Source organism: Trichomonas vaginalis, chromosome VI (assembly GCF_026262505.1).
Source record: "Trichomonas vaginalis G3 chromosome VI, whole genome shotgun sequence".
NCBI classification, from domain to species: Eukaryota; Parabasalia; order Trichomonadida; family Trichomonadidae; genus Trichomonas; species Trichomonas vaginalis.
In genome coordinates, this window is record NC_067208.1 from 7,270,264 (window position 1) to 7,294,006 (window position 23,743).

Genomic DNA, 23,743 nt, shown 5'->3' on the forward strand with positions numbered 1-23,743 from the left:
TATTTTTTGCCCCATGTGAAATTAGAAGCTAAGCTATTTCCTTATTATTTCTCTCTGCTGCAATTTGAAAAGCGGTTTTTCCATCTTCACCTTCATCATTGATATTTGCGCCACGCGAAACAAGAAGCTCTGTTAATTCTTTACTAAATTCTACTGCATAATGAAGAGCACTATTTCCATATTTATCTTTTTCATTGATACTTGAACCATGTGAAATTAGAAGTTCGACTGTTTCTTTGCTATTATTCTCTACTGCAATATGAAGAGCAGTTTGTCCATATTTATCTTTTTCATTAATATTTGCACCATATGAAATAAGAAGTTCTGCTGTTTCTTTGCTATTATTTTGTGCTGCACTATGAAGCGCAGTCTTTTCATTTCCAGCTTTTTCATTGATATTTACGCCATGTGATAGGAAATATTTGCAAAGGGATGGAATATCAAATGTTGCTGAGTAAACAAAAACTTTGTTAATATCATTAGTTTGATCAAAATAAATTAAAAATGTTTCAAGGTTTTGATAATATCCACAATAATACAAATCGATCTCTATATTGTATTTGTTCATCAAGAATGTAACAAAATCAATGTTATGTGAAATAATTGCGAAGGTCATGCAACCTTTATCTGGTTTTTGATTGTTCAAACATTCACTAATAATATCTGGATTTCCTCCTAAAAATGAAAGATGTAGACATGTTTGAGTTATTTCTGAGTCAAATTTCGTTCTTAATAACTTGAAACAATCAACTGCTCCGTGATAACAACACAATTCTAGTAATGATAATCCACCAAAATAATATGGATATAATTCGCTTTCAAGTTTCTGTTTTTCATCAAAATCATCTGTTTCCGTGAATGTGATGAATCTTTCTTTGTCATCATACATAATTGCTTTGTAAATTGTATTTTCTGTATGAATATCTAGATTTTTGAAGTCAATTTCTCCGAAATCATAAGATTTGCCTAATTTAATTCCATATTCTTTGTAAAACAAGAGATTTGAAATGTGTCTAACATTACTGACCTCTTTTACATGATAATCATCAGATATGAATTTGGCATGAGATAAATATGACTTTATATATCGATTATTATATGGAATGATATTTAAAATATCTTTTAAAATTAATTGTGGAATATATTTCTTTGAATCAATCAAATTTGTCTTGATCATTTTGTAAATCGAGCTTAATTCTTCTTCATTTTCCGTTTTTAGCTTATACAACCCATTGTACGAATCGATGTAGTATTCATAGATACTTCGTAATTCATAGTATTTTTTTGGATGAATGTCTTGCTCAGACATTAAAATATTTAAAAAGAAAGTTATGTTATATATTTGAATTTATCATATTAAGCATTTTTGAAATTCATTAAGAGAAAAATATCATGATATATATGTGGAAAAATTTTCGAATATAATTATAAAATTTGGATATGTTCATATCTATGAGATAACATTATAACGCTATTTAAGTCTATTGCAATAAGATATTCATCGGCTTACTTTCTTCGCCTCTCTTTGTTAAACATATTGAAGACGCTTATCAACTTGTTTAAAATGCTATAGTGAAACAAATTCAATATAGCTATCTTCATTTGACAATACATAAGCATTGTAGCCTTTTTATAAGGCTTTTGCAAAGAAGTTCATACCATTAATAAAAAGTTAATCAATATATTCTATTTAGGTTGTTCATTTAGGGTTGCCAATTTGGATGATAAAATTTCCCCTCATGAGAAAGATTTACGGCGAAATTATTCTTCTAAAAATCGACCTTTATAGTTCTGAATAAAACTTGAATTGCTAAAATCTTCTATCGTTCAAAAATTTTATGGAGTATAAGTTCAAAGTTGTGGTCGTTGGGAGCTCTGGTGTTGGAAAAACATCGATAGTAGAGAGATTGATAAATGGAAAATTCGATAACGATCAAATTTCAACAACTGGTGCTGATTATAGTCATTATACAACAATAGTTAACGAAAAACAAGTTAAATTACAGATATGGGATACAGCAGGACAAGAAAGATATAGAGCAATATCAAAATCATATTTTCGCAATGCTGTTGGAGTTCTTTTAGTTTATGACATTACAAGTTTAGATTCCTTTGACGAATTGATGCAATGGCTTAATGATATTCAAACATTATGTTCACCAAACTCTTACGTTCTTCTTGTCGGTAATAAATCTGATTTAGAATCTCAACGAAAAGTTAGTCCGAACCAAGTTGAACAATTTGCTACATCAAATCACTTAGAATCAATTGTTACTTCTGCTCAGTCAGGCGACAATGTTAAGAACGCTTTTGAAAAATTAGCTTCAGAGTTATACACACGCCAAATAAATGGCCAATTTACAGCTCCTGGTGAGAATGCACCAGAACTTATTGATACAACTAACTCAAATAATTCATACTGTAGTTGTTAATATTATTTGTTAAATGTTTATAATAAAAAATCATAAAAACATGTATTTTTCCTGAATTGTGTGCATTGTATATTCAAATTGCATAATTTAATATGAGCATTTCAATCATATTGATAATATCGATAAAAATTATGAGGTTTTAATATTATAACATGATTTTATGACTTATATTCAAACAAAACAAAAACAAAAATATCATTATAAAGAAAATAATTCTCTAACTCTTTCATCAATATCTAAAATAGCTTTTCCTAATAATGGAAATTCTAAAACTAATGGAAATAGGAAAGGAATCTGGTCATTTGTGAATTCTTTCAATGTTTGAGAGATAAATTCTAATTGTGTTGAAGTAATTGACTTATAAGTGTATTGGATCTCATCAGCAATATCTTGTATGACTGGTGAATACAAACAAGAAAGAGGAAAATCAAAATTTTGTTGAGATATCACAGATCCTAAAATTTCCAATGAATTTTTTAAATTGGAAATATTATACATCGATAAATCTGATATAAACATTATATGAATCTGTGGGCGTATTTTTATGGCAGAAACTAATTGTTCTGCAAATTGGATGGTTGGAGCATTGATATATATGTTAAAGATTGATATCATCAATGCTGGTGAGATGTTTGGAGATGCAATATCAATGCACATAATAAGTTGAGGAGGAATTTCTAATTTTCTTTTTTCTAATTCTTCAAGTAAGTATGGTATAAGATTTTTTGGAGGCGATGAGAGAGCAATAGTTGAAAGTGCTTCATCTGTAATGGATTGCATATATTCTCGTGGATAATGCATTACTGCTTTAATAACTAAGTTTCCTGGCAATCCAAAGAGCGAATGTAGTTTGGATTGTTGACTTCCAAGTTTCCGTAATAAATTTGCTGCCCAAAGCGATGGCTGATCTCCTGGATTGTTTCTTGCTGTTATGAATTTAAACAATATATCAGTGATAAGGTCGCAAACTTGCATTTCAGAGCATAAATAAGGATTTGATAGTATCTTTTCAACGTTCTTTGGTATGAAATTATATTGATTTGTAATTGTAACAATGTCGAATTCTTCAACATAGCTTGAGTATTTCTTTAATTGATCTAAAAACTCTGCTGGTATATCTTGCGCTGGATTTTGAGCAAAGCTATCAACAAATGCAGCAACTTCATTACTTTTCATCAACACATTTATGATTTAGAACATATTAAACCATTCTCAGTGTGATGTATATTAGTGGTTCCTAGACTAGAGAGAACAATTGATCAATGTAAATCCAAAATCCAATTTATAATCAATTTCGGAGATTAATTATGATGTAAAAAGGTAGAAGAATGTATAGGTAGTATATTTCGGAATTTGTTTCAAATTTTCAGGATTTCGTAACAAAAAAAAATCTAAAAATAAATGTTTCTCATATTTTCTACATTTACTGTTTCAACAATATATTTCTGGGAAACATTTGATAGTCCCGCCTGGAAGAGCCGCTGGATTACTGGAGCGAAAACTAAGCGCGGGCCCTCTTTAGGTCAATTTGATGTTAGTGCAGGTGGATACTATGTAGATAAGAAGCAACAACGTGGTTTAGTAGCTACACAAGATGATAAAATGTACATTATTAGTTGCAAATTAGATAAACCTTTTAATACTTCTGGCAGAGATTTAATATTTCAGTACATGGTTAAAAATGAAGGCAAATTAGGTACAGCTTCGACAAAACTGAAACTATACGGAGCCAATTTCAGACAAAATACACACAATCCGAAGAGTTTTTACGAAATTTCATTTGGTCAAGACTTCCACGATTGGGATAGACATCACGTAGAGTTCAAAATCATGCGTAATAGATCAGAATACGTATCTACGAAACCTTTAATGACATTTCATGACCAGTTAACACATTTATACACTTTAATCATCTTTGCGAACCAATCTTACCAAATCAGAATGGATAACTGGGTTGATCGTGAGGCAACACTTGAAGAAGACTTCAATTACTGCAATCCTAGGCTTGTTGAAGATCCATTTGACGAAAAACCAAAAGATTGGGTCGACGAAGCAGAAATAGACGATCCAGAAGACTTACCACCAGAAGAATGGCGTGATATACCTCGTTTAATACCAAATCCATATGCTAGAAAGCCAGCATTATGGGATGATAAAGTTGATGGACCTTGGAAGCGACCATTAGTACCAAATCCAGAGTTCTTGATTGATTGGAAGCCAAGAAGAATAAAGAATCCTGCTTTCAAGGGTGATTGGAAGCCAAGAATCATCGAAAATCCAGAATATAACCCAGATCCGAAATTTGGCAAACCGGAAAAACTTTTGTACGTCGGAATGGACAACTACATCGACCACGCTGCCACTTTTTGGGATAACATCCTTGTAACAGACGACATGGGTGTAATGGATGACAAAATCGAAGAATTTTACTACACAATACAGAACCCTGAGAGAAAATACCTCGTGAAGAAGGTCGATGAACAGGAAGGAAAGAACAAAGATGATAAGAACAAAATTAAAGAATTGTAAATTATATTTTTTTTATAACATCGATATTTTTAATTTAGCATTTATTTTTTTGGTGTAGTGTGATACTTATATACATGGATCTGTAGTCAAAAAAAGTGCGACAAAAGAATTGAAATTTTAGAATTTTGTCAAAAATAGTGAATGTCTCTTTATTTATATCATCAATTAAAAATTCTTCTTCAATAAAATAAATTTGAAGGGAATTTTTGAATCATGGTGTTACCCCCTACTTTAATTTTAATGTTCTTGATTGATTTTCAATCAAGAGAATTCATGATTTTATGAATTCATTGGCAAGCAAAAGAAGAATATCCATCATGATCAATCACCTGATGATGTTTGGAAGTTATTTTACAATACATCACCTAATTCAGAACCAATTCAAGGTACAAACGTTCAAGCAAGATCAACAAATAATGAATGCTTCTTATATAACTGTATATTTATCACAATTACAACTAAAAGTGCAATTTCTTTTGAAAGATCAAACAATAAGTTTCTTAACTCAGATTGTTCATTTAATAACTGCAGCAGTGATACAGATGGTGGATCTCTCTACTTTATTTGTAATAGTTCAATTGTTCAATACCGAACATGTGGCTACAAATCAAAAACAAACTCCTGGGGACATCATTCATATGTTTGGTTAGTTTCTAAATCAAATAATAAAAATTATCTTTATGAAAGTTCTTTTTATGCATGCGGAAATTTAGAAAAACCTTATACAAATTATCCTAAATATGGAAATATTGGAGTTAAATCAATCAACACAAGTTTCTGTGAAGCAAACTATGGAGCAGGAATACTTCTATATGAACCAACAAGTCTAAGTAATGTAACATATTCATCATTTTGTAACACAACATCAAATTTCGTAATTTTAGATATATATTATGGTAACTATAATTTTAATTTTTGTAATGTTTTGAATAATGAACACAAAAAATCTGATTATGGAACATTCTATGCATTTGGATCAACTGTTCTTATTGAAAACTGTTCATTTCTTGGAAACACAGGACCAGGAGTAGAATTTTATCAAGATTATTCTGGTTCAATTACAGTTAAAGATTCTTTCTGTGACAGAACAGATAAAATATATAGAGCAGTTACAACAAATAATGTTCGAAATATATATTCTATTCATAATCTTTCTCACTTTTCATCATATCTGTGTGAAGTTGATTATCCTATTTTAGATAAAAAGCCTATGAGATCTGCTTTTGATTTATATCATCAATTTTCCTTTAGACGAAGGCGTTAATATTCATGATTTATGAATTTATATAATCAAAAAATTGTAATTAAAGACCATTATTAACGAAAGCATTCATCAATTGTTTAATATCAATTGAAATATGAAAAACTTTATATTCAAAAGATGATGCGGCTTGATTTCTCAATTTAATTTTCAAAGAGTTCGTATTTGTTACAGTGAATTTAAATAATTAGTACTGATATAGTAATGCAATAATATCGGGAACATGGCTCTTAATTTCGAAATAGGTTTTCTTTGTAAGGCATCTAAGTATTAACAAACTGATATTTCAATAAAGAGTTCAATATTATAATAGAAATTTGCTATGACAGAAAGAATAAAACTATAGCAAAAAGAATTATTGTTATTTCGATGATATTTTGTAATATTCTTCGTTTACAAATGATTGGACATTGTATCTTTGGGAGATGTTGGATAATAAATTTAACGATTTCTTATTCAATTCTATTATATCATTGCTATCTTGAAGTGGAAAATTTTTCTTAAGAGTGCACTTACACCTGTATTACATGTCCTTCGATTCAGATGTTTAAGGTTAATTTTCAATGACACTTCACGCCATTTGTCAGAAATTTGAATTAAAGTCAGATACGCGTAAGTGCACCCTTAAGAACATTTGTCATTACAAGTATAAGTAAAGACACTCAAGATGCATTTTTGTCATTCAATAATCTATTCTCTCGCTATTGCAAACAATTTCAAATGTCGCATTCAATTTCTGTGTAATACAATATCATTCACTAGGATCAGTTTATTCATAACTTTACTCACTTTTCAACATATTTCTGTAAAGCAGGATAAATATGCTTCCAATACGTAACATCATTTATCATTTTCCTTTAGACAAGTGCGTTAATTTTTCAAGGATTTATTATTATCGTTTTTTATTATTAAAAATAATTTTTTTACAAACAAAAAAAATAAAAAAACTCATTTATTTAAAAGAAGATTAATGATATCTTCGTTCTTTGTCTGGAGTGCGACGTCTTTAGCTGTGTGTCCTTCGCTGTCAACAACACTCAAATCGAGGTCTTCACGAGAAAGGAGAACTTTGACAACTTCGATTTTTTCGTTTTCAATAGCGTTGAAAATAGGAGTTCGCTTCATCAAGTTCTGACGGTTGACATCGACATTTTCGTGTTGAAGCAACTCTTCGACGAAACTAGTTGAGCCGCATTTAGCGGCAACATGGAGAGGTGTCCACTGGATTGAGTCGACGCAGTTCAAGTCAACGTCATCTCGATCGGCGAAAAGACGGATTAAGTCTGAGAAATCATTAGATGCAGCGATGTGAAGAGGTGTGAAACTAGAATCATCAGGAAGTTGTGGATTGACATCTTTGTCGTTCAGAAGACACTCAACGCACTGTTTGTGGTGGAGAAGAACTGCGTAATGAAGAGCACTGCGATTCTTCTTGTCGACGATGTTCTTCTCGATGCCTGGAAAACTCAAGAGAAGTTCTAAAGCTTCGAAATGTCCGTCACGAGCTGCCCGGATCAATGCTGTACGTGATGAGTTGTTAGTGGCATTGACATCAATGGATGGATCAGAAAGAAGAAGTCGCAGAACACGTGTGTGACCATTAATTGCTCTCAACATAACACTTTAATTGTCAACATCTTCTTACAGTTAAAGAATTCTGTAACAAATTCAATTTATTTGATTTATCAGATACTAATGTTTTAAAAAAGCATATTGTTTTGATCAATTTCATCTAATTCAATATTGCATTCTATTACTGCTACTAAACAATTCATTGTTTCGGCATATTCCATACAATTCGTATTTGTCAAAAAATTAAACATCAAATCCCAAATAGGATATAAATGATTTTTGTAGATACTAATTCTCGAAATTAATGTAGAGATGTTGGATATAAGACTAGTCATATATTAAGGGTGCACACGAGAGGATCATGTAAACTTCAGAATTTAGAACCTTATTTTTAGGCATTATCTTGGCTACCTATTTAGGCTCGAAAAGCAAAAAAATATCAAAAAATACAACTTGACTCCATTATGACCCTTTCATGGAGGTAGTTTTTATCCGCTAGTATTTTCCCTTTGAATCTCTTTACAATTCGAAATCAAATTCAAAACTCAGTAGAAGAAAGGAAGAATCGACTTACTACGGTTGTAATACGAATAAATACATATATTTAATTATTTTTATTTACATAATAATTGTTTGAAGCTCATATTCCAACAAATTTTTAAATAAAAACATTAAAATGTTGAAAATGTTCATATATTTTAATAGGGTTTTGGCACTTTATTGAGGAATTACTACATACATAGTCGAACTGGAGTGGGGGACAAACTCGCCCATTGTCACTTTTCATTAACCTTAAACTTGTAATTTTCATTATTTTTAATTAACCTTATTTCTTTCCCAATTCCTGATTTATTTTATTCACTTACTATTAAAAGTCACATTTTAATAAAATATAATAATTTATTTATAGCATTTTTTACTATACTGTAATAAAAAATTAATTATAATAAATTAAATGTTTATTAAATCAAATGTTTTCTTTGCAATAATATTTTTAATGTTGAGTAAACAATGTTGGGATCAAGTGTATCATTTTTCAGACCTTTCTGAACAGCTTCAAGCATACTGATGCATTCGACTTTTTTAAATTGTGTCATTTCTTCGAAATCTCTTGTGACTTTTTGATAACTTTAACACTTCTCTCTGAATCCAGACTTTAATTTGCAACTTAATCAGGAATGAAGGAACAACACTGGAATATAACTCGATGACAAGTTCATCGAGTCGAAGATTTGGTTGTACACCACTTGTATGTGCCGGATACCATTGTGTCAAATTTTTTCTGAAATTAACTTTAAAAGTACTAAGTAAGATCATGAGATATAGCAATATATGTTTAAACTAACTTATATTTTGGTTGTACACCACTTGTATGTGCCGGATACCATTGTGTCAAATTTTTTCTGAAATTAACTTTAAAAGTACTAAGTAAGATCATGAGATATAGCAATATATGTTTAAACTAACTTATATTTTGGTTGTACACCACTTGTATGTGCCGGATACCATTGTGTCAAATTTTTTCTGAAATTAACTTTAAAAGTACTAAGTAAGATCATGAGATATAGCAATATATGTTTAAACCAACTTATATTTTGGTTGTACACCACTTGTATGTGCCGGATACCATTGTGTCAAATTTTTTCTGAAATTAACTTTAAAAGTACTAAGTAAGATCATGAGATATAGCAATATATGTTTAAACTAACTTATATTTTGGTTGTACACCACTTGTATGTGCCGGATACCATTGTGTCAAATTTTTTCTGAAATTAACTTTAAAAGTACTAAGTAAGATCATGAGATATAGCAATATATGTTTAAACCAACTTATATTTTTGGTTGTACACCACTTGTATGTGCCGGATACCATTGTGTCAAATTTTTTCTGAAATTAACTTTAAAAGTACTAAGTAAGATCATGAGATATAGCAATATATGTTTAAACTAACTTATATTTTGGTTGTACACCACTTGTATGTGCCGGATACCATTGTGTCAAATTTTTTCTGAAATTAACTTTAAAAGTACTAAGTAAGATCATGAGATATAGCAATATATGTTTAAACCAACTTATATTTTGGTTGTACACCACTTGTATGTGCCGGATACCATTGTGTCAAATTTTTTCTGAAATTAACTTTAAAAGTACTAAGTAAGATCATGAGATATAGCAATATATGTTTAAACTAACTTATATTTTGGTTGTACACCACTTGTATGTGCCGGATACCATTGTGTCAAATTTTTTCTGAAATTAACTTTAAAAGTACTAAGTAAGATCATGAGATATAGCAATATATGTTTAAACTAACTTATATTTTGGTTGTACACCACTTGTATGTGCCGGATACCATTGTGTCAAATTTTTTCTGAAATTAACTTTAAAAGTACTAAGTAAGATCATGAGATATAGCAATATATGTTTAAACTAACTTATATTTTGGTTGTACACCACTTGTATGTGCCGGATACCATTGTGTCAAATTTTTTCTGAAATTAACTTTAAAAGTACTAAGTAAGATCATGAGATATAGCAATATATGTTTAAACTAACTTATATTTTGGTTGTACACCACTTGTATGTGCCGGATACCATTGTGTCAAATTTTTTCTGAAATTAACTTTAAAAGTACTAAGTAAGATCATGAGATATAGCAATATATGTTTAAACTAACTTATATTTTGGTTGTACACCACTTGTATGTGCCGGATACCATTGTGTCAAATTTTTTCTGAAATTAACTTTAAAAGTACTAAGTAAGATCATGAGATATAGCAATATATGTTTAAACCAACTTATATTTTGGTTGTACACCACTTGTATGTGCCGGATACCATTGTGTCAAATTTTTTCTGAAATTAACTTTAAAAGTACTAAGTAAGATCATGAGATATAGCAATATATGTTTAAACTAACTTATATTTTGGTTGTACACCACTTGTATGTGCCGGATACCATTGTGTCAAATTTTTTCTGAAATTAACTTTAAAAGTACTAAGTAAGATCATGAGATATAGCAATATATGTTTAAACTAACTTATATTTTGGTTGTACACCACTTGTATGTGCCGGATACCATTGTGTCAAATTTTTTCTGAAATTAACTTTAAAAGTACTAAGTAAGATCATTTATTTTTGCATAATATAATGCCAATATGGTTTCTTTTGATTTTATTTCATTTATAAGCAAATCAGATTTACCCAAAAACTCCACTCCATAAGCGTTCATTTGCTAAATTAAAAAGTGATAATGGGCTAGTCTGTCCCTTTCTCAGTCGAACTGAACTTGATATTTTGAAATTTAAATTATTTATCAAAATTAAAATTTAACTTGAAATTTATAATTATTTAGTCATATTTTGCATAATTCTAAGTAGATTTTGTAAAAAATCAAGAAAGAAAAATTTTAACGTGCTTTATTTTTTTCTTTTTTATAATAATACATATTATTATATAATTAACATATTCATAATGTTTCACCCTTTCAAAAATATAATCCTCCTCTTCTCAAATAAACGTACATACGGGTGGCCTCTTTTTTCAAAAAATCAAAATTTGAAATTTTGGGCTCAAATATTAGAGATTTTTTCAACCTTCAACGATATATGTTGTCTATATCAGACCTCCTTTCTTTTTGATACTTAACATTAGTGATGCGAAAAATTCCCAAACATATGGGGTTTCTCATATCCCGTCCCCTATCGTTTCCCCAATTCAATTTTTTTTGGAATTTTATTTTTTTTCCCGCCCATTTGAATTAAAAATGGGCGATTTTCGTTAATGTGATTGAAATATCATAAAATTAATACGTATTTTAGCTAATAATTCTATTTTTATACAATATTCTCTCATTAAATCAACATTTTTTTCTAATTTTAATTTTTAATTTTTAATTTCTTCATAATTTTAGCGATTTATGCTCATTATTAGCAAATAAATAATATATATAATATACTTATTTCATTTTATTCAGATAGGTCTTTGGGATTGGGATACCTTGTCCAAATTCAGAGGAAGTTTGAGAGGTTGGGATGGGGTAGCCCATATTCAATTATCCCAAGTGTACTCCACGAATTTAAAATTATATTATATTATTGATGACATATCTAAATTTATAGATAAAAATTTCAATGCGTACACAATTTTTTTTGAGAAAATTCTTTTTTTTTACTTATTTTCATTCATAAAAGCTCACGTGAACTTAATTAACAACTGAGACATTTCCTATGAAATCATTTAATGCCGTCAAAATAGACATGTCTAAGCTGTTTTGAGTGACTTTCGCTCGATGTCTGATGCAATATCAGACATCGAGCGAAAGTCTCTCATATTGGCAACACATCCATACGATCAATACTATAGCTACGAATTACAAGCCTGTTTGGGCAATTTTTGGCCGAGTTCTGATTTTTCATTAGATCTCGAGCGAAAGTCTCTCAAATTGGCTGCCAGTTCATAAGAGTGAAACTCTAGCTACGAATTAGAAGCTTGCTTGAGAGACTCTCGCTCGCGTTGGGATCTGCATCAGAACTCGAACGAAAGCCTCTCAAAGTGGTAAGACCTGCTCATTGTTGAGCAGGAGCTGCGTAATGTGTTCGAGTAGAGTGAGGCTCTTCTAAATCTTCCTTGTGATTGGAAGAAATTAGAAGAGTCTCACTCTACTATTTTGTAATTGTATGCCCTGGCCTTTGAGTGACCAGGGCTGCGTAATGTGTTCGAGTAGAGTGAGGCTCTTCTAAGATCTTCCTTGTGATTGGAAGAAATTAGAAGAGTCTCACTCTACTATTTTGTAATTGTATGCCCTGGCCTTTGAGTGACCAGGGCTGCGTAATGTGTTCGAGTAGAGTGAGGCTCTTCTAAGATCTTCCTTGTGATTGGAAGAAATTAGAAGAGTCTCACTCTACTATTTTGTAATTGTATGCCCTGGCCTTTGAGTGACCAGGGCTGCGTAATGAATTCGAGTAGGATTGTACAATAGCTCGGCAAACGCCGAGCAAATTGATATAAACGTACATCCCACAAAAAATGGATTGTCAAAATTTATCCCAAATTTTACAAAACCGCAGCGGTTATGACATCCCAGGGCTAAAAAAATTCGGAAACTCGCATCTCTACTTAACATTGTTCCTAAATCTTAGCCGTTAGGGCTGTTCTGAAAATATTTTTTTTTTCGAAAAAATTCGAAAAAAAATTCTTAAAATTCAAAAATCCCTTAATTCCTGAGGATTTTGGAAAAAAGTTTTTACATGAACATGTGTATATTATATGAAGTATATTGATAAGGTAAAAATCAAATTTTATTGCATATTCATCGAGAAAATAAACTAACGAATCCCTCAAAATTGAGAGGGTAATCCTCCTCCTCTCAAATAAACGTACATACGGGTGCACCCTTAAGTATATCAATAATGTTTTCTTAGTTTACATATTATTGATATTTGTATCATGCTGAAATGTGAGATCAATTCGATTGTATCATCGCTTATCTTGATGTGGTAAATTTTTGTCATTTCAACTATAAATGGAATAATTATAGGTTCAAAACGAACAGTGTAAATGTCGTCGAACATTTCAATGCATACGAATTTGAAATCAATATGTGTATCTTCTACAAGGTACTGATCAATGTATGATTTAAATTTTTAGAAAATTATCTCTGTTTTAGTTTAATAAAATAATATTGCGCGGTGAATTTGTATCTCAAAATTATGTAACTGTATCGGTAACAACTTCAAATGTCTTATTGACAAGATTTGTAAAAAAAAATCAAAAATATACTTGAGATCATATAAATGTGCTCTTCTCTTTATAACGTAAGAATTGATCAAAGATAACATGTGTACTACTGATTGATTTTGGAGGATTGCTATGATTAGAGACGATTTGATTAAATAATTCAATGAAAAATGGACTATTTGATTCATCAATTAGGAGATTCGATTGTTTGTATTCGATTGCACTTCTGCATTTGGTGAATTAGTTGTATCGTAAATCAAGGAAAGTTAATCATCTGCTGTGATACTCTTAAAAAATTAAAAGAACGAATTTTTTTTCTAAATACAATTAATGGCATCAGATGATTAGATTACTTTTTTAGAAATCATCAATCAAATTTGGCATATTTTTGAAAGAATATCTAAAGACAAGACACCCAATAAGAGTTTTTGTGCATACGGTTCTCGGGCGCCTATGTCACATTCACAAAGGACTCCGTCTTTATTAGCAAACTCAGAAGAAATGTTTAACTAAAAGAAAAATTATTTCATCAAGACTAATAAATGTTTTAAAAAAGCAAATCACATCATTAACATATCAGTTTTAATTACAAAACTCAACGATACATAACAAATTTCTTCGAAATTTAAATTCTCATTAAAAAATTCTTTTGATACAAATTAAATAGCTACATATTCGATTTTCCCATTGATACGAACTTATTGTTTTCATTCAAGATTTACAAGAAATCAAATACTTATTTCACAACAACAAATATCTATTTTTACTCAAACACGAGCATGTATTTACTAATAAATTCATGTTTTTACATCATTACATTTGACAATACTATCAAAACAACCCCAAAATCAAACTAATTTTCGATATTCTTTATTCAGACCAGAGAATTCATATAAATCATCGATTACTCAAATTTAAGTATTCATTTAATGTAATAATTGTTAGATATTAGGCGTTTTATATAAAGATTCTCCCTATTTCAAATTTTCAAGCGAATTAAGTCGATATTTCATACATTTTATAATATACAAATCATGTGTAAGTACAATAGCTTTAATTATTTACAATATTGATCATTTTATTACGAAATCCAAAAATTTAATCAGCAAAATCGATGTTTTTATATAAGAATTAGAATGATTTACATCATTGTTTCCATGCACTAGCTGTTAAAATGCTGATGACAGCTAAAAGAATCGCAATTTCATAACTTGAATATAAGATTCAAATGAATCGGCATTATTTGACATTTACATCATTGAAATGTCAAATAATGCCGATTCATTTTTTTGATGAAAACAATGAAATTCAATCACGATTTTCAGATAACAGTATCAAAACACACATCAACTATGAATAATTTACACTTTGATCAATTACCTGATGATGTTTGGAAGTTATTTTACAATACATCACCTAATTCAGAACCAATTCAAGGTACAAATGTTACAGCAAGATCAACAAATAATGAATGCTTCTTATATAACTGTATATTCATCACCATTACAACTAAAAGTGCCATTTATTTTTCGAATACAAGCAATAAATTTCTTAACTCGTATTGTTCATTTACTAACTGCAGCAGTAATATAGGGTGTCCAAAGGTGTGTTTAGCACAAACCTGAATACTGCGAATAGAAATAAACAAGTTACATATATATAAAGTTTATTTAAATATAATCACCATTGGATTCAATCACGCGTTCGCAGCGATCGATCCAGGCTTGAAAGACACGCTTTAAATCATCATGAGAAAATTGCTCAAATTGCTCTCTTACAAAATTTTCAAGATCATCTGGACTCGCGAATTCGCGTCCTTCAGCTCTCTTTTTTAGCGTGCCGAATAAATAAAAGTCAGAGGGTGCAATATCAGGTGAATAAATTGGGTTTGGAACAACTTTGACATTGTTTTCCACCAAGTAATTCATTACTTTATGACTTTTGTGAACTCTTGAATTATCAAAATGAATTGCAAACTTTTGTTTTTGTTGTTTGGATTTCTCAAACTCATCAGAATTGATAATTTGAGTAAGAACATTGTCAATTAGATACTGAGCATTCATCGTATTAGGTTTTTGAAGAATATCAATTGCGATGATGCCATTCACGCCCCAAAAAACCGACAACATCATCATTGGTGTGTCAATTTTTTTCTTCGGGAATGTTTGCGGATTTTCATCCTTCGGGATCCACATGATTTTGACTTCTGTTGCATATTGAAACCAAGACTCGTCCCCTGTTACTAAAAAGCGAAACTTCTTGGATTGATACGCACCCAATATAGAGAGGAGCTCTTTCGAAGATTGGACTCTAGATTTTTTTTGAACTGAATTAAGGTTGTGCGGAACCCAACGTGTATACGCTAGTTTGTAGTTCAAATAATTGTGCAGATAATAACTGACTGTTGTACGTGGTATCTTTGTCATCTCCTCTATCCTTCTGAGTGATGCTCTTGGGTCTTCATCTAGCGCTTGAAGAATTGCTTTGATTTTTCTTTGATCCGGCGATTTTTTGTCAATTTTTATGATGGGCGCCTTTTTGTTCATGAAGTGATACATCCTAACATGATACGTTACAGTGGAATAGCTAGGAGCATCCATACCGAAGCATTTTACCAATGTCTCGTAGATTTTTTTACAGTCTTTGCATTTTTTTGCAAGAGCGAGGATGTTTTCTTTATGATTCATTAAAAAAATGAAAAAATCCCGCCAAAATTTCCCGCGAAACCGCCTCTTGTCTCAAAATTCATTTTATATCCCGGCATGGCGCCAAAATACAACATACTCATCATATACATATATTCATATTTTTTATTATATATTTATAATCAGCATATATCTCCTTTAATAGTCTCATATAGAGCGCTGTGCTAAACGCACCTTTGGACACCCTATACAAAAGGTGGATCTATATACTTTAACTGTAATAGTTCAATTGTCCAATACCGAACATGTGGCTACAAATCAAAAACAAACTCCTAGGGACATCATTCATATGTTGAATTAGTTGATAAATCAAATAATAAAAATTATCTTTATGAAAGTTCTTTTTATGAATGCGGAAATTTAGAAAAAGATTATACAAATCATCTTTGGTATGGAAATATTGGAGTTAAATCAATCAACACAAGTTTCTGTAAAGCAAACTATGGAGCAGGAATAGTTCTAAATTCTCCAACAAGTCTAAGTAATGTAACATATTCATCATTTTGTAACACAACATCAACTTATTTAATTTTATCATTAGATTGGGGTAACTATAGTTTTAATTTTTGTAATGTTTTGAACAATAAACACAAAAATCTAATTGGGGAACATTCTATGCAGGTGTATCAACTGTTCTTATTGAAAACTGTTCATTTCTTGGAAACACAGGACCGAGAAAAGAATTTTATCAAGATTATTCTGGTTCAATTACAGTTCAAGATTCTTTCTGTGACAGAATAGATAAAACAAAAGGATCAGTTACAACAAATAATGTTCAAAATACATCTTCTATTCATCATCTTTCTCACTTTTCATCATATCTGTGTGAAGCAGAGTTTCCTATTTTAGATTTAGAGATAAAGAAGAATATTATCACAAAATATGAAATTGTTTATCATTATTCATATCATTTCATTACTTCTCTTTGTATTGCTTTAGTAAAAAAAATAAAATTAATTTGATGAAACTCTCAAGCCTAATTTGATGTTAAATATGAATTTACATTAGATTGGTATAACATATTAAGGTACTTCTCAGGAAAATTAAAAAGAATTAATAAAAATATTGAATTATGTTTTATTTCAAGGAGAATGAGGTATATGATATGAATGCGCTCTAATTGCAGACGCATTTAAGCTCTACTTTTTAGAGCTCGAAAGTACTAAAAAGTAGAAGAATTTTTAGAAAAAAAGGAGGATTAAAAAGCCGTAATCCTCCTAGTGCACTCTTAAGCCAGAATGCAATATAGAGTTCATATGCAAAGAGTGAAAATACTAATGTGTGGGGAAAAATATCAAAGTTCCGCATTTAAATTTCTCTCTGTATTTTTCAGAGAAATAATTTTTATTTGTTGAGGTAAAAGTTACCTTCAAAATATAGAGAATGTGTATACATTTCATACTTAACATAAATAAACAAATATCTTTTTATTTAATAAACACATAAAAATATTACATTTTTCCGCTCCACATCTTTCTCAGTTCTTCATTTTTAGCTTCTCTTCGAGCTCGGACTGTATCCCAATGCATTTGTTCTTGAGTCTTAACAACACTGCTGACTTTCGCTCGATGACGCGCTTCTTGTCTTGTTAGTTCTTGTCCTTCTCTGTTAAACAATGAAGGATTCTTTTCAACTCGTTTAAGCATTTTTCGAGTTTCCTTAGAAACTTGTTTACTTTTTTCCTCTTCTTCTTTCCTACGTTCTTTAATATCTTTCGTTTTAACTTGACTTTGTTCTCGTAATTTCCGCAAATCTGGTTCGATCCTTGCAGCAACTTTGATTTCCTTCCTAAGTCGTTCATCTTCTTCTTCTCGTTTAGCTCTGTCTGCTTCTGCTTGTTGAACAATCTTTTGTCTGATCATTTGATTACGTAATTGTGCTGCTTTTGTTGTTGCTGGATCATAGAACGCCTTCTTATCTTTTTCACTCATATTTAACCTCCTTGGATCAACATCATCTTCGTCAATAACAACTCTTTTACGATGCTTCTCTTTTGGAGGTGGAGGAGGGACTTTTTCACCGATTTCTTCTAATTTTTGTTCTCCTATTAACTTCTTGAGTTTTCTTTCTTTGATTAAATCAGATTCATCTGGTATTAATTCATATTTCTTCTTAGAACTTTGTTTAGATGCTCGCTTTTTCTCTTCTTCTTCCAATCGCTTTGACTTTAATGATGTTCTGTCTTCTTTAGGGAATCGTGGTGATTTGTCTTCTAATGGCTTTGGTTTGTATTCTAATGCTTTACGTCTTTCATCTGTCATCTCGTGTTTTCTGACTGATTCTTCTAATTGTTTCGAAATATCTTCACTTCGTCTCAAACTTTCTTTTTGTCGTTGAAGTGATTCTTCTTTTCGACGCTCAATAAGTTCTCTTCTTTCATCTTTCATGAATTCTGGGATTTGATCTGGAATTGGTTCTTTTTTCATCTTCTTGTATGGACTGTTTTCTTCTTCGAGTTGTTTCTTATATTTTTCTTTCGCAAGTTTGTTGTTTTGATCCGAAATTTCAAGACTACTATTAATTCTTCCATATAAACTACTTGCATTTGGATCAGGTTTAATTGTTGATGTGTCTGTTTTGCATGAAATTGTTGTTTTCTTTGTAATTGTGTTGCTTTTCATGAGAGAATCACCCATTGTTTGAGTATTCGTTTGGAGATCAGTTGTACCTAATGTAGATGTTCGATTTGTGGCAAGAAGATCGGTGTCACTACTAAAATCAGTAAATTCTTTTGTATCTTTATTACTTTTTGCTTTTTCTAAGGTTGATTGAAGAGTATCTGTAATAGTAACCGATTTCCTTTTATTAGGGCTAATTTTATCTGTATCTGTTTTTGTTTTTCCTTGTGTTGATTCTAATTTGAAATCTGATGTCATTGTATCATGGAATGATGAAATATCGGCCATTGTTGATATAGTATCTGTATTTTTATCTGTCTTTGTTGATTTATCTGTTGTTTTCAGTGTCGAAATTTTTGAGATTTTCGAAGATGAATTATCAAAGTCGTAATTTTTGCTAGATGAATCGATTTTAGCTGACTGTGATTTTCTTACGATGCATGACGAATCTCCTTTTCCAACTTTTTGTACTCCACAGGTCATAAGTTCGGATTCGAGTGCATCTGATATTCCGTATTTATTTGTTTTAGATTTTGAAGATGATTCGAAGTCATCTGAAAAGGACAGATCGCTAAATTGCGCTTCAGCTTCTAAATCGTTAAAATATGTATATTTTGCTGATGATATTGTATCTTGTATCTCTCTATCTGCAGCTTCTCTACGTTGTGTGCTTAAATTATGCGATGTTGATATAAAATCTAAATCTGTTTTTAGTGCTTCTCCAATTTTTTCTGGGTCTGAAGTATTTAATAGCGGTCTTTCCTTCTTTGGTGGTGCTGGCCCATCCGAGTCCATCGATTGATCACTTGAAAATGAGAAAGCTGATGGATCAGAAAAATCACTATCAATATCCTTTTGGCTATCAAGGCCGTGTTTTTCTTGGTATTCCCATTCCGTCATAGGAATCTTTTTGGGCTGCTTATCTGGATGAATTGGTCTGTCTGTGAACCATGACGAGTCAAGCAAACTCATCCAGGATTTGAATAGTTTATTTTTTTAAACGTACAGTTAATTTTACTAGATTAATGCAAAAATAAGTATTTAATTATATTAGCCCCAACAAATGGATATAAAATAGCATAATTTAATTCTTCAAAACAAAAAAAAAAAAAAAAAAGGTAGTGGGGCTTCCAGGCGCGTTGCGCCCTCTAGCCCCGAAGATGTTTAGTATAAATGAAGTTTTTATTCGGAGGGCTTCCAGGAGCTTTTCTGTCACTTTTCAGGAAAAACATTTTTATTATTATATATAAATGAATTTTACAAAACCACCGTTACCCTTCTTTGGAAATAAGAGTAGATGTAAAGATATTCTATTGAGAGAACTTAAGAAACTACCGAATGGTCTAACATTTGTAGATTTGTTCGGTGGAAGTTTCTATATATCCCATTTGTGCCATACCGTATTCCCAGACTCAAAGATTATATGCAATGACTTCGACAACTATATGAACCGTCTCAAACATATACCAGACACAAACAATATATTGAAAGAGTTAAAAGAAAAGATACCTATAGGCAAGATGGAACGTATACCATTAGATAAGAAAGATATTGTGAGAGAGGTTTTGAAAAAAGCAGAATATATAGACTGGGATAGTATATCTGCTAGACTATTATATAGTGGTTCTATAAGAGTTCATGACATTGAAACACTTATGTCAAAAGTTTTATATCTTAACTATACAAAGGTTTTCAAAAAGAACATAGAAAAATATATTGAGGGTATAGAGTTTGTGAGATGTCATTGGACAGAGTTGTATGAAAAATATAAAGACAAGGAAAATGTTTTCTTTATAGTGGACCCGCCGTTCTATAACACATGGGATTTTCAATACCAAGTAGACTGGACTTTGAGAGACTCTTTAGAAACTTTAGACGTTTTACATAACCATCCATGCTTTTACTTTACATCCGATAAAAGTGGTTTGGAAACCGTTATGAGATGGTTAGGGGACATACATGACTATGAGTTTAGATATGACAAGATAGAATATGAGAGAGGTCCTATAAACCGGAGAAAGTGTCACAACAAAGAAATTTTATTGGTAAGTAAATGTGGTTTGAAATAGGACTACTTGTTTTAGGTTTTTTCCATTGTGTCATTTACTTATTTGACGTGGCAGAAAGATATAGAGAATATGAAGATGAACCAATACCTGCAAATGTTCAGCATATGTACTCGTAAGAGATATTTTTATCTAATATTAAATGGACGCACAGAACTTAGCGAATGCACAGCAACCTGGACAACCAAACCCAGAGAATATTCCAAATGAAGTTAGAATACAAACTGCAATGGCAAACTATGGTCAAGTGCCAACAGATGTACAAATGCAAACTGCCATGTCAAATGACGCTGCGTTAGGTTTGCCACCATGGTATGCAAATATGAGATGGAAAGAGTTTTATACAAACCCTGAAGTGGGATATAAACAACTCTATGCAGATGACGCGAACACAGGAGTTGACCCAGAATATGTTTTCTACCAGAGGAGAAATAGAATGTATGAGCTCCAGTTAAAGAATGCAATGGAACTCAGAAGGAAACGTAAAAGACTAGGCGGACATTAGATTTTTACATATAGTAAAATGGGTTTCTTCAGTAGTATTGGAAACTTCTTCAGAAGAGTTGGAAGAGGTATATGGAATGGAATAAAATCTGTCGGAAGAGGAATTTGGAACGGAGTCAAAAATATTGGTAAAAGAGTAGGTCAGTTCGTTGGTATTATACCTAAAGACCCTGAACCAGAAGAACAAGCTCCTGTTATACAACAGCCTGAACCTGCACCACAGTCTAGTTGGCAACCAAATTCAACACCTCAACCGTATTAAAAATTATATTTTTACCGTTCGATAGTAGTTGTATATGAAACTAAGTTCTAAGTAAAACGCATGGTATAATGGAATTATTCTTTTTCTTCCATCTGTAGTAAACCATACTTGAAAGTCTGAAATACTTCCACTTGGTGGTTCGTATAACTTTGTAGGTTTTTCGTAAAAGTCATTTGCCAAGCATAAGAAAGAGTTTTGCGCACCAGAAAATGAAGCATGAACAATAATAGCATCTTGGTCGAAAACATCTTTAAATAAATATGGTTCATCTCTTGCATATCGACTGTAAATATTTGCTAAAGGAAGTTCGACTTTCTGATTTAACATTCTTTGCAAATAATACCATGACATTGCAGTGAATTCTGTATATATTTGTTCGTCTTTATTTGGATTGTCTTCGTAGATTTGAAATGACACTTGTGAATTTTGTTTGTCATATACAATTCTCACATAAAGTGTGCTATTGGTATTTGCATATTCATCAGCATATTTTGCATAACATGAATTTATTTTATCTTCTATATTTTTTAACGCAGTCTGTAGAGAAGATGAAAGGTCAACTTGTATTAGCTCAATTTCTTCCCACATTTTTCGTTTCCCTTCAGATATATAATCTATATGAAACCTTACAATAAATGGAAAACTTTTATCTTCTACAGACACAAATTTTATTCTACGAAAGCCAATAGCTTTTGTGACGGATGGGTCTCTTAACCATCTTAGTGGGTAGTCAAACCGATAGCCTTCATGCTTTACGGTATCTGTCTCAAACTTTTGACCGACATTAGTAAAAAGTTCATCTAATGGTTTAGTTGTAGCAACTCTAGAATTTTCTTTTTCTATTGAAAGCATATTTTATCTATAATAAAAATGTCAAATGAAACAGCGTCTATGAGAGAAATACAACACAACCGACAACTCATTATACAAGCTCTAAATAAGAACACAACAAACTTTTCAAACTATTCTAAGATATCTGAGTCATTGAAAGAAGGAAACTTAAAACTGACATTAAACCCAATGACAGATGAGTTTCTATTTCAAGACAAGAAGAACCATACTGTCTGTATAAATCCAACAAAAGGAACTTTAAACGAGAAACCTATAAATGAACTTCTTTTGAAGGCAGATGTTGACAACAAAGCTGACAAAGAGTATGTCATTGAAAAAGTTCAAGAAGAACATGACAGAGCAGATGCAACATATGCAACAAAAGAGGATGTTGAAAAGAAAGCTGACAAAGAAACTGTAGATATGTTGGCACAAACGGTTTCAAGTCATGACAGAGCTTTAATGGAAGATGGACAACAGTTGAAAGAGCTTGAGAAAGGTGTTACAGAGTTAAGGAATACAAAAGCAGACTCGACATGGATAGCTGGATATGTAGATGCAACAAAAGAATATATTTTCGCATGGACAGAAAGAACATACCCACAAAAACATCATACACATAACATCTATGACGTAGATGAACTTCAAGAAAAGTTAGATGGCAAAGCTGACAAAACAGAGCTTCAAACATTAAAGACAGAAATACTTCAAACATTATATCCTATAGGTTCTATTTATACGTCAATGAACTCTACCAGACCAGAAGTAGTACTTGGTTTTGGAACTTGGACTCAAATAGTCGACAGGTTTTTGTATTGTGCAAACTCTTCAAAGGAAACAGGTGGAAGTAAAACGATTTCAGGTGAAAATTTACCTGCGCACAGTCACTACGTAAGATTAACTACATCTGAAGCAGGTTGGCATAAGCATAGATATTGGGATTGGTCAGGAATGACAAAAGGTAAAGGATATGATGTTAAAGAGGACGTTAAGTTTGCTATAAATTGTTACTGGAGTGACACTCAGGGAGAAGGAATTCATTCACATTTCGTTACAGGATATACACATCCAACGAGACAAAGTAAAGACTACATGCCACCTTACATGACAGTTTACGCATGGTATAGAAATGCTTAGTCGTCATTTTCAACTTCTTTAGCATATTCGTCAGGAGTTGTCTTATATTTGTTAGGAACTGTCTTTGAAAGTATACCACCTTGAAC

At 31.3% G+C, this 23,743-nt stretch overlaps 9 protein-coding genes and 1 pseudogene across 10 annotated transcripts, besides 5 other annotated features; 4 read left to right on the forward strand and 6 right to left on the reverse strand.

Annotated features, from left to right (window-relative positions):
• Positions 1 to 28: 28 nt before the first annotated feature.
• TVAGG3_0821670 (protein kinase protein) lies at positions 29 to 1,309 on the reverse strand (the record flags this gene model as incomplete). Its single annotated transcript, XM_001300973.1, has 1 exon — positions 29 to 1,309. The coding sequence occupies one exon, from the start codon at positions 1,307 to 1,309 to the stop codon at positions 29 to 31; it is 1,281 nt and encodes a 426-aa protein (XP_001300974.1).
• Positions 1,310 to 1,838: 529 nt separating this feature from the next.
• Positions 1,839 to 2,432, forward strand: TVAGG3_0821680 (regulation of endocytosis; the record flags this gene model as incomplete). The annotated part of the gene is made up of 1 exon (XM_001300974.1): positions 1,839 to 2,432. One exon carries the CDS (start codon positions 1,839 to 1,841, stop codon positions 2,430 to 2,432), a length of 594 nt encoding a protein of 197 aa, XP_001300975.1.
• Positions 2,433 to 2,630: 198 nt separating this feature from the next.
• TVAGG3_0821690 (uncharacterized protein) lies at positions 2,631 to 3,608 on the reverse strand (the record flags this gene model as incomplete). The annotated part of the gene is made up of 1 exon (XM_001300975.1): positions 2,631 to 3,608. One exon carries the CDS (start codon positions 3,606 to 3,608, stop codon positions 2,631 to 2,633), a length of 978 nt encoding a protein of 325 aa, XP_001300976.1.
• Positions 3,609 to 3,833: 225 nt separating this feature from the next.
• On the forward strand, positions 3,834 to 4,961 carry TVAGG3_0821700 (unfolded protein binding; the record flags this gene model as incomplete). Its single annotated transcript, XM_001300976.1, has 1 exon — positions 3,834 to 4,961. The coding sequence occupies one exon, from the start codon at positions 3,834 to 3,836 to the stop codon at positions 4,959 to 4,961; it is 1,128 nt and encodes a 375-aa protein (XP_001300977.1).
• Positions 4,962 to 5,071: 110 nt separating this feature from the next.
• Positions 5,072 to 5,115: a mobile genetic element.
• Positions 5,116 to 6,723: 1,608 nt separating this feature from the next.
• Positions 6,724 to 6,850: a mobile genetic element.
• Positions 6,851 to 7,170: 320 nt separating this feature from the next.
• TVAGG3_0821730 (2-5A-dependent ribonuclease family) lies at positions 7,171 to 7,839 on the reverse strand (the record flags this gene model as incomplete). Its single annotated transcript, XM_001291344.2, has 1 exon — positions 7,171 to 7,839. The coding sequence occupies one exon, from the start codon at positions 7,837 to 7,839 to the stop codon at positions 7,171 to 7,173; it is 669 nt and encodes a 222-aa protein (XP_001291345.2).
• A 706-nt stretch (positions 7,840 to 8,545) lies between these two features.
• Positions 8,546 to 11,071: a mobile genetic element.
• Positions 11,072 to 15,124: 4,053 nt separating this feature from the next.
• Positions 15,125 to 16,427: a mobile genetic element.
• TVAGG3_0821760 lies at positions 15,205 to 16,331 on the reverse strand (annotated as a pseudogene). The gene has a single exon. A coding segment is annotated over exon 1 (1,127 nt).
• Positions 16,428 to 16,429: 2 nt separating the features above from the next.
• On the reverse strand, positions 16,430 to 19,829 carry TVAGG3_0821770 (uncharacterized protein; the record flags this gene model as incomplete). Its single annotated transcript, XM_051248056.1, has 1 exon — positions 17,691 to 19,829. One exon carries the CDS (start codon positions 19,827 to 19,829, stop codon positions 17,691 to 17,693), a length of 2,139 nt encoding a protein of 712 aa, XP_051083531.1.
• A 1,236-nt stretch (positions 19,830 to 21,065) lies between these two features.
• Positions 21,066 to 21,428, forward strand: TVAGG3_0821780 (uncharacterized protein; the record flags this gene model as incomplete). The annotated part of the gene is made up of 1 exon (XM_051248057.1): positions 21,066 to 21,428. The coding sequence occupies one exon, from the start codon at positions 21,066 to 21,068 to the stop codon at positions 21,426 to 21,428; it is 363 nt and encodes a 120-aa protein (XP_051083532.1).
• An 18-nt stretch (positions 21,429 to 21,446) lies between these two features.
• Positions 21,447 to 21,689, forward strand: TVAGG3_0821790 (serine threonine-protein phosphatase family; the record flags this gene model as incomplete). The annotated part of the gene is made up of 1 exon (XM_001298721.1): positions 21,447 to 21,689. One exon carries the CDS (start codon positions 21,447 to 21,449, stop codon positions 21,687 to 21,689), a length of 243 nt encoding a protein of 80 aa, XP_001298722.1.
• Positions 21,690 to 21,692: 3 nt separating this feature from the next.
• Positions 21,693 to 22,541, reverse strand: TVAGG3_0821800 (uncharacterized protein; the record flags this gene model as incomplete). Its single annotated transcript, XM_001298722.2, has 1 exon — positions 21,693 to 22,541. One exon carries the CDS (start codon positions 22,539 to 22,541, stop codon positions 21,693 to 21,695), a length of 849 nt encoding a protein of 282 aa, XP_001298723.2.
• A 378-nt stretch (positions 22,542 to 22,919) lies between these two features.
• Positions 22,920 to 23,743: part of a mobile genetic element that runs on past the window's edge.